This window comes from Ips typographus, linkage group LG12, assembly GCF_016097725.1.
Source record: "Ips typographus isolate SLU linkage group LG12, UJ_Ityp_2.0, whole genome shotgun sequence".
In the NCBI taxonomy this organism is placed as follows: Eukaryota; Metazoa; Arthropoda; class Insecta; order Coleoptera; family Curculionidae; genus Ips; species Ips typographus.
In genome coordinates this window covers 10,348,772-10,359,261 of record NC_138433.1, presented here as the reverse complement: position 1 = coordinate 10,359,261, position 10,490 = coordinate 10,348,772, and the positions used below count along the sequence as shown (strand labels likewise).

Here is a 10,490-nt window from a genome sequence, read left to right as displayed (position 1 = left end):
AGTGTTACGAACTGAATGTGATCACCTATGGATTGGCATCCTCTCCATTCTTAGCCATTAGGTGTCTCTACCAACTCACATTAGAAGATACCCGCTCTTTAGCAAGCAACGAAATACAAAACTGTTGTTACATAGATGATATGTTAACTGAATCACATTCAAAGGAGGAATTGTTAAAGATTCAAAACGAGGTCAGTGAGATTTTGTCTAATTCAGGATTTGATTTACAAAAGTATCTTTCAAATCGATCAGAATTATTAGAGAATTTTAATGTAAACAGAGATTTAGAGGCCAGTATTTTAGTGCTTGGTGAAGCTGAAAATAACAAGACTTTAGGCATTTATTATTATTATTTGGCTAATGAGGTTGTCAGTTGGCATTTTATTCCTCCTCGTGCCCCTAATTTTGGTGGTCTGTGGGAGGCGGGGGTTAAAAGCTTCAAATTTCATTTCAAGCATGTTATTAGAACTATACATTTAGACTATGAAAATTTTATGACAATAGTGACACAAATTGAGGCCATTTTAAATTTGAGACTGATCAGTCCGCTAGCATCTGATCCCGAAGATATGCAGCCATTAATTCCTGGGAATTTTTTGGTTGGACGACCACTCACGTCGATACCTGAACCTGATTACTGTGGCATAAGGGACAATCGGATGAGCCAGTATATCGGATCTGCAAAATTTTAAGATTATTAGTTGTGGGTTTGACTTTTCCACCAGTTAAATTAATAGAGTTCACTTGAAGAAGGAACATACATAAACAAAAACAAAACCACAGTACTATGAACCCAAGTTGAGATATTTTTAGAAAGCCTATTAAACTCTATACGTATAAAACACTACCAAAATTAGTGCATTTAAACGAGTTGTTGAGGCTTAAACTAAAGGATACACCGACAAAAGTGGTCAATGTTGACGGCCTTTGGGGGCCAAACGATACTACTTAAGCAATCAACTTTTATACGTTAATGGAAAGCTTATTTCACATGACTTGCCATTGTCGCTTTTCCTCCAAACAACGAGGCATTATCATTTTTGATATCCGACGTTTCATTTTCTAGTTGCCATCATCAACTTTAATTTTTATTATGGGCGCCATATTAAATTTTGGCATATTGTAATAGAGCCTAGTTTTCTGATTACGATGATGTACCATAAGTTATGGGGTCCAGTTTTGATCATTAAAGTTAGGGTTAGTAGATGTTATAATGAAATCTTGGGGCTAATGTAGGCACATTGTAAAATTAGGATTGTACAGGGTATCGCAGACAAATGTGGCATGGTAAAGTGGTCTGTTTTTTAAGAGGTACACTCTATATTTTATTTAATTCTTGGATAGAAGTATTGATTATAAAAAAGGGTTGTTAAATGAATGACATAATGTAGCATGCCCCGTTTTCGACAAAATTGCGACTAAAAATAAATGAAAATTTTTACATTCGAAAATGTGTGGCAATAAACTAAATAAATGAATAGTTAATATCTTTACTTTTCATGAACTATGTAAAAATGCTTATTGTAATTTTGTTTGCGTCAAAAAACTTTTTGGATATGTTTCATCTAGGTAGTTTTAAGAAAAATTGTAGGGGAAATCTACTTTAAATAAAGAGTCTAAGGGAATTATAAAAATAACGCCCTAGACATTATTTCGTAGATAATTGATCTTAATAGGTATCATTATTGATGAAACCATAGCCCTGTCGGATATTAAATAATAAAAATTGCAAATAAGTTATCAAGTCTATTTCCAAGGTTTTGACTAACATTTCTTTATTGATACCCTTTAAAATCTACCTTTAAAGCCAAAATTAAGGGTTTTAGTCAAGTTTCATGATTGTTGTCACTGATTTTTACATTTCCACATAAAAAAGTAGTTTTTCAGCGTTGTAATTGCCTTCAAAATGTTGAAAATGGCTCAGAAATCTGTAATTGGTCTATCATCTATTAATGTTCCAGATTTCTTGTTGGTAGTATAGTTTAAAATGTATCTTAAAAGCCAAAAATTAAGCCTTTTAGTCGAGTTTCATGATTGTTGTTTTTGATTTTTACATTTCCAGGTAAAAATGATTTTGAAGCTTTGAAATTGCCTATAAAATGTTGATAATTGGCTCAAAGGCTTCTATGTTTTTGAATAAAAATTTATATATTGTATTATAGCCAACTTTTACAATTACCACATTCAAAAAAGATACCGGAAAGTACAGGTGTGAGTTGTGTGGGCTTTTAACCTCCATAAAATGTTAAGTTATATGTATGTACTGGCAAAAGTTCACCTAGCAAGTTTTATATTGCATACCTAACCCTTTAATTAGGAATATCCAATGTTTATACTTAAGTCATGTAGTGCAAGTAAGTCAAGCAACTATTTTTATACAAAATTGTTAGAAATAAAATGCTCGAGTTCAGTTCTATATTATTAAGCTCACTTTGTAACTCGTCTGAAATAAATCTGGTTTTTAAAAACCATTATATTTGGTTGTAAATATAACTAGCAAAAATAAATGCAATGTTTTATTGCTCTATTTTACCCTGGTATACTTTGCTAAACCGAAATGACACCTGGTTTTAGTATTGAAAGCAGATAAGGTTTCTAGTCTAACCAAAAGCGACTTTTATGACTTTCTATCCTAATAAATTGTTAGGCGCCTTTTGAAGACATCCCAGACAATGTTTTGTCTTGCAGAACTTGGACTGCAAATACAAGGTGGCCAAATGAAATAATATCGCTTCAGTCAAAAATGTTATGTGATAAACTCAAAATGATAAGTCAACATGGGCAGCATTTGCGTAAATTGCAGCACTGTTCGTAGTTTATGATTGAATTGTTTAATTGGTTGAAAAAGCTGCTTTTGCTATGCTTTCTCTTGACTTTGATTTTTAAATCCGTAGGTGCGGAGGATACAAAAATAAATTATGTAAAACGTCAGCTAAACTGTGAAGTTTGACTTCTATTACATTTCAACTCCTAAAAACCAAAATTATCTGCTATTCAATCGATGACCGTATATCACAGCATATAAATTTATCCAAGTTGTATTTTTGTCAAAGCGGTTCAGAGCCTTCAATACGCTTTTTAAACTGATGCTAAAAAACCTTCTAAATGCTCTTGAAGTCGTCTAAAAATATTTCAAAAGCTTCCAAAACAGTTTAGAAGCTCCAAAACAGCATCTAGAAGCTTCCAAATGCTCCTGAAGCAGCATAGCATCAAAATATTTCAAAACCGTCTAAAAATAAAAAATAAAATAATTAAATTAATAAATTAAATTAAAAAATTAAATTAATTAACTATTTAAATTACTAGACACGTAGTGTCTGAGTTCAGTTCCATATTATTAAGCTCATTTTGTAACTTGGCCGAAATAAAATTGTGTTTTTTAAAAACCATTATTTTGTTTGCCACTTAAGCATTTTTAGGAGCATATAAAATGTTATTACACGCCAGCCGGCAAAGACATTTTTCGGACAATTTTGCCCCAATTACCTGTCAAAACGCTAATTTACAACCCTGTCTAGTCTAGTTTACAGCTCTAGGGAAGTCACGTTGCTTGAAATACTTTTCAAGGGTCGTAAAAACCAAACAAAAAGAAAAAGAGCCGAAGTGAGTCAAAGCCGCCGAAACGTGCAATCCATGGCCGTCTTGATTGAATTTCGTCTCTAGTTTTCACCTTGAACCTTACGTTTTGTTTTTTTTTGGTTTTGTTTGTTGTATTAGCCATCATCAGAGCGCGTCATTTGTTTTGTTTAGTTTTTTTGGTTTGGGTGTGTGTGTTTACACCGCGATTTTTAGGCCGTAACTCACTGAAATTAAGAGAAAAAAAAGCACGATTAAAACAGACCACTCGCCCACCAGGGGAGTTTTTGCAAACACTTCCTTAATACGACCTTGTCTGTCACCTGTCAAATTATTTGTCGACCTGTCACTGTCACCTTGACAGTAACCAATTAAGTTTGTACATATCAAAAATACTGTTTTTTTTGCATTTTTACTTTAAGTTAGGTTATTCAGAAGAATGATGGTAGGGTTTTTTTTAAATTAATTTCCTTAAGGGTGAAATTTGCTTAAAATGTTTTCCTTTTCTAATGGATTTTTAAGTTCATTCACAAATAATTTTTTATTTTTGTACTAGGTTTGATTGTAATTTAGAAACCCTTTCACCCCCTTTCTGAAAGAAGGTTAGGGAGAGTGTGAGGAGCTCTGTAAATTCCTTGGACATTTTTTTTTATTTATTAATTTCTTTAACGGTGAAATTTGCTTCAAAAGTAAAACCATCTCACCTCTCAATAAAAAACTTCCTACGAGCATAAGTCATAAAACTTGATCTAACCAAGGTATCAACGTATGGTATTTTATCATTTAATAGCAGACTTAAAATACGGGATGTACGGATAAATATTAAATTATGCGTTTGAAATTAACTATTTGACATTAGCAACGTCTGACGCCGTTTCAGTGAACGCAAAAAAATGCCACAGGTTTGTTAATTTAAACAATTTTCTATTTTCAATAATAAAAAAGTTGGCATTGGTGCGCACTTAATTTAGAACACACTGTATACAGGGTGATTCAGGTTTTAATACACAAATTTTAACCACGTATTCTACGTCCAAAAATAATCCCAGTTTGTTCTATAAACTATATCCCGGAAATGCGTCTTTTAGGAACTACAGGGTGTTGAAGTTTTATAAAAAAAAAACACAAAGTTAATTTTTTTTTCAAAACTCTTCTACCTATTTTAATAAAACTTTGTGGTTTTCATAAACAAAAAAGCCGATTATTCGCCAATTAAAAAATTGTTTTATCTTCACCAGTGGCGCGTGTATTAATAAGTCACCTGATAATTTTTAAGAAAAAAAAGTACGGCACTGCTTGTTATAAAATATCATTGATTTTTCCATTTTCCGTTGAATGTTTAATTTTGAAGGAAAAAGGTTTCTTGGAATTTTTTTTTTCCGACCCACCGATTTCGAGTAATCGAAATTCGAACTTATCGAGGCAATACACTAATTGTAAGCAACAAAGAACTAAACATTTGATAAAAAATTATAATAATTGATCAAAATGGTGTCCTTTGACTTCGATGCATTTTCTGCAACGTTGGACTAAAGAATTAACTGCTCGTAAAATTGGCAACCTTTTTTTTTTTGTTAAAAAACTTCAACACCCTCTCTTTCCCAAAAGTCGCATTTTCTGGATATAGTTTATAGAGCAACCTGGAATTATTTTGGGACGTAGAATACGTGGTTAAAATTCGTGTAATAAAACCTGAATCACCCTGTATATAACTCACGCATTTCCAAAACCACACCTCACCACCTCCACCAACCCCCCACCAAGAGTGGGCCAATGCACAAGTTTCAGTTTCAGTCAGTCAACGGTCGGAGTCGGACGCTACGTTATTTTCGGGTGACTGTATTTTTTTTGTTTTTTCTCTTTGGAAAAATTAATATGGATTGCACTCAGAGTAAATATTTGAACGCTCGGTATAATCCGTACAACAGACCGGTGTACAGTGTGAACTATCCACTACAACCCACACCCTCACCCAGTCCCAAACAGTCCGAGAAGTGTGGTTTGGTGTACAAGAGTGCTTCCCTCCTCGTCGAGCACAACAATTTGGGTGACCCCCAGTATTATTATGAAACACCCATGAATGAGGAGGAGGTGAGTCAGAGTGAGATACTGGATTTGGATAGTCAGAAATTGGTCAGTCAAACGTGGGAGAAGGAAAAGGAGGGACATACCGTGCAGGGGATGATTAGTTTGGGGAATAATCAACCAACAGGTTACCAAGGGGAGTTTGTGGTTGATGGTGGTTCTAGCGAGGGTGTTTCAGAGTGTTTTAGTGGTTATGAGGCTCCGGCACCGCCACCACTAGCTCCTGCTCCCACCAAGAGTACCAACTGGAAGAGTAACGAAGCACGCAGACCGAAAACCTACAATTGCACCGCGTGCAACAAGTGGTTCACCAGTTCCGGACATTTAAAGAGACACTACAACACCACGTTGCACAAGAAAGCGGTTAAATCTAGTGGGCTGCCTGATCCAGCTATCATGCCCATCAGCGCCCATCACCATCCAGCTAGGAATTCCTCGGCTAGTAAGGATAATAGTCAGGAGGATTCGAGGAGCAGCGACAGCGTGGTGGATGTGGTGCCTATCTTGGCGGAGCAGTACCCAAATGAGTTGGCCTCCCACGTTACGCAGGATACGTTTACCCCCAGCAGTACTACGGGTGATTTGGATGTGAGCCAGCCTTTGCCCAGTTTTGCGCAGGTTCTGGCGGAACTACATGGGTATGCGAACGTGGCTGGTATGGGACAGTACTACTGTCCTCTTCAGGAATACCCTCATCCTGTAATAATGGAGAATTACACCACCAATTTGACAACTGAATTTGGAGGACTAACCACCTTAGGAATTAATGAGGTGGAGGTGTTGTTGACCAATTTGGAGGAGGAACAAAAGGAGAATTCTCCCCCTCGTGCTTCGGAGGAGCGGAAAATCAAATGTTACGACTGTGATAAGGTGTTCAATCGTCCCTGTTATCTCACTCAACACAACAACACCTTCCATAGTGGTGATAAACCGTTCAAGTGTTCCCGGTGCGGTAAACGGTTTCCTGATGATGAAACCTACAAACGACATACGAAGAAACACACGGGCGATAAACCGCACAAGTGCGATATGTGCCCAAAAACGTTTAATTACAAAGCGGATTTGAGAAGGCACTTGTGCTGTCACACGGGCAGGAAACCGTACGCGTGCGAGATATGCGGCAAGGGCTTTATCAGGAAGGATCACATGATCAAGCACGTGGACACGCATACCAGGAAGAGGAAGAAAATGGCCGCCATCCGTAGCTAAAGCGCCCGCGCGCACTGTTGTTTCTTGAGCCACTCGATATATATAAATTTTTGGTTCACTCTGTATATTTAATTTTTTTTTACCTTTAAAAATTGTTTTTGACAGTTTTTCTGGCCACTAACCTAACCTAATAGTTTTTTAACACTAATTACGTCTTCGAATATGGTAAGACCGTTTTTAAAAATACAAATTACAAACTAGTACAGAAGTATATTGATAATGTTACATTAAAGCACTTAATAATAATAATGATGCAATACGCGATGACACTGGTTTTGTTCATGGAACTGCATACTCAGCATCTGTCCTGTTCTATGGAGGTGGTACAACCTCGTGACTTAACTCCTCCATCCCTTAAATTCAACTGTACCATTGAGGGAAGTTGGATTGGCTGATGCTCAAGGGTGACTTCTATTTCTTGTTTCTTCTTGCAGAGGGCTTGGCCGAATTTCTTGTAGCCATAATACGCAATCCCTGCTACTGCAAAAACATACATTAAAATAGTCCAGATAGATGGATTTTTGGAAATGTCAATAGGCACAATTTGGGCAGGTTTCGAAGATCGTATTTGACCTTGAAGATCTTGAAGTCCGTCTAACTTGATATCGTCTAGCTTGAAGTCAATTTCCATGGAGGGAATGAAGCTTGGCAACTCATTATTGTCCGGGAAAAATATGGGCTGTATACTAGCGTTGACTGCCTTCTGGTCGTTGAAAATTGTTCGGTCGTTCATCATGATTTGACAACCCTTGGGAATTTCGGCGATGTAAGTACCAATCAAATTCAATGTTTCCATTTGTGTTGGGCATTGTAGTTTGATTAGTTGCTTTTTAGGACTTATCAGCAACCACTTGTCAGAATTCGATAGTTGATTGATCACTGGATCGTTGAGCTGGATATCGATTGGTTGACAGGCAGTACTTTCTTTAATTTGCGATAGTAGGCACACAGCGCAAGGACTTTCTTCATGGATTGCCTTTAAATCTTTGTTAGCACATAAATATAATTGTGCTGTGATCTCATGGCAAGCTTTATTTCGATATGTATAGTGCAATTTTGATTTAATTAAAAATCTATTTCGCGGTATTATCGCCTTGAACTGACTCTCTTTGAAAATTGGTGCAGAGTATAGATGGAAAAGTTCAAATTTTTCATTTAGAGTTATAGGAACATGCAACAAATACGTCACTCTATTATTCAAGATAAAGCATTCTATATCTATGAAATTAAGGAATAAATTGATGTTATAGAGTTCCGGTTTTAACGGCATTTGATCGGTGCCTATGCGATTTTCTAGAGCTTTCAGCTCTTTAAACAAGTCTTCGGTTTTTATTATGCTTGGATGTATTGTTCTTAGTTTGCAAAAAGTAATTGAATTCTCTATATCTTGTAATAATGAATCTACAAAAGTATAAAGTTCAATGATTTCAATTAAAGAATTCCTGATATAGTTAGAATTCTCTGTATAAGTAGTTTTTTGCACAATCCAGGAGATTTGTTTGATTTTAGACTCTAAGACTTTTTCGTGTTTGGCAACCTGATTGATGGTCTCATTGAATTTAGAGACAATTTCCAGAGAAATTGAAATTTGTTTAGACATACTTTCTGTTAAACTTTTTTGATTGGTTTGCATTTCTCTGATAATTTTGTCGTACCTTTCACCATCGGACGCGTCTAGATTACCGCTTATGGCTTTGAAGACTGAACCTAACATATTAATTAAGCCTCTTTTCATCCTATTAGGATGAGGAATTATTTCCTTAATTTTGTCATCAACTCTATTTTGAGTGATTGTCAATAACTGAATATAAATAGCGTTGTCAGCCAAATATTCACCGTGAACTGTTAGAATGTTCGTAATATTTGATGCTTTTAAATGCAGCTTATTTATTTCACTAATTAAAGGATTTAGGTCATAAAAATGGATTAGAGTGTATTTGTAATCAATTAATTTTGCTTGTCCTAATTTTATAGGAATTAACCCAACATTGTCAGTTAATTCTCGTAGGGCAACCTTATCCTGTAATCCGATACTGCTACGAAGCAAAATGCTGCTGGCGACCAGCCTGAAAGTAAAAATATAACTTCTGTACACCTATAATGATATTTTGTTAACTACTAAGTCAAAAACTTAATTATATACTAAAATCTAAGGTTAACTAATATTTGCAATGATAGTATTTAATCAAAGCTGTATGTGTTTCGTAAAGGTCTCTTTACGTTTGCCATATGGATTTTTCCATGGGCATTAGTCATAATAGTTTTACGTTTTTTGTTAACCCTGGTAATTTTTTCTGGCTTTGTAAACTTTTCAGCTAGTTTTTGTCTAGTATGCTTTTTTAAGTAGACATTTTGACCAGCTTCAAACAAGTCGGGATTCTCACGGTTCTGATTAATTTTGCTGACACGTTTTTCCTTACTTTGTGCAAGTTTCTCGTTAATCGTGGAATATAAGAGTTTTGTTTGTTCTTTATGGTTTGTAATATAATCCGATAGCAACAGTTGTTCTAAGTTTACATCAAACGGGTCACTGTCAGTAATATGACCGTTGATGATATCAATCGGTTTCATCTTGGTTGCGGAGTGAATTGAATGGTTATAAGCCATAATTGAATAAGTCATTTTTTGGTTAATACTTGAATTATTGAAATTTTGAGCATTCAATAGCTTTACATGTTCGCTAATCGTTGAATGTAATCTTTCAATATTTCCATTAGATTGAGGATGGTTTGGCGAAATGAAATGAATTTTGACTTTATGCAATTGCAGCAGTTCAGTGACAACAGAATTTTTAAACTCAGTCCCGTTATCCAAAATTATCTGTTTTGGAACTCCGTGATGAGAGAAAAACATTAATAGATTATCAACAATTTCTGTTGCCGCTAAAGATTTGAGAGGGTACGCTTGCGCGTATTTCGAAAAACTATCCAAAATAGTTAAAAATTTTGATTGTTCTAATGTGTACGTGTCCATATGTACTATTTCAAACGGCTTTGTCGCAGTTGGGGTGACATTCATTTCAATATTGACGGGATGTCTGTCATATTTTGTTCTGATACAAATATCACATTGATTGATATACGTTTGGATTGATTGTTTTTGATTAGGCCTTTAATTCTTGAAAGAGTTTCATCAATTCCTCGATGGTTACTTTTACTTTGGTGGTAGCTTTCAATTATCTCTTCAATGTCCCCTTTATTTGTGACGTCAAGTTTCTTTAAACACCTTTTTAGATTTAATGAAGGCCACCTAAAGTATCTTCTTACAACTTCACAAAACTCTTCGTATACACCCTGTTCCTCAAAGTATATGTGATACTGTTTTTCAGGAACTATGTTTTCTTTAATAAACTTTAAGATATCATCTTCAAAGTTATTTTGACTAAGTTGAACTATCAATCGGCGTTTCTTTTCGAATAGTAGTGTTAATTTCGGTTTTGCCGGTGAATGTAAAACTTTAGAAATAATTACCTGGTTTGCACCGTAATTGACTGGTATATCGATGATTGGTATTCGTACAATTGGGTCTTGATCATTTGTGTGAATTGTATCACTGTGTCCTGTTCGTTGGGGTTATTTAACTCTTCAGTTTGTTTTTTATCAAAGTCAGGTTCTTTTCCG

The 10,490-nt window shown here is 35.3% G+C and overlaps 1 protein-coding gene across 1 annotated transcript; it reads left to right on the top strand.

The window, feature by feature from the left end:
• The first annotated feature begins 5,010 nt into the window (after window positions 1-5,010).
• LOC145736537 (uncharacterized) lies at window positions 5,011-8,561 on the top strand. Its single transcript, XM_081990987.1, has 2 exons — window positions 5,011-7,636; window positions 7,705-8,561. The coding sequence occupies exon 1, from the start codon at window positions 5,350-5,352 to the stop codon at window positions 6,868-6,870; it is 1,521 nt and encodes a 506-aa protein (XP_081847113.1). The 5' UTR covers window positions 5,011-5,349; the 3' UTR covers window positions 6,871-7,636; window positions 7,705-8,561.
• Window positions 8,562-10,490: the final 1,929 nt, after the last annotated feature.

Bases quoted from the DNA above. Each gene is read 5' to 3' on its own strand.
- LOC145736537 (XM_081990987.1), top strand. From the start codon at position 5,350: ATGCACAAGTTTCAGTTTCAGTCAGTCAACGGTCGGAGTCGGACGCTA.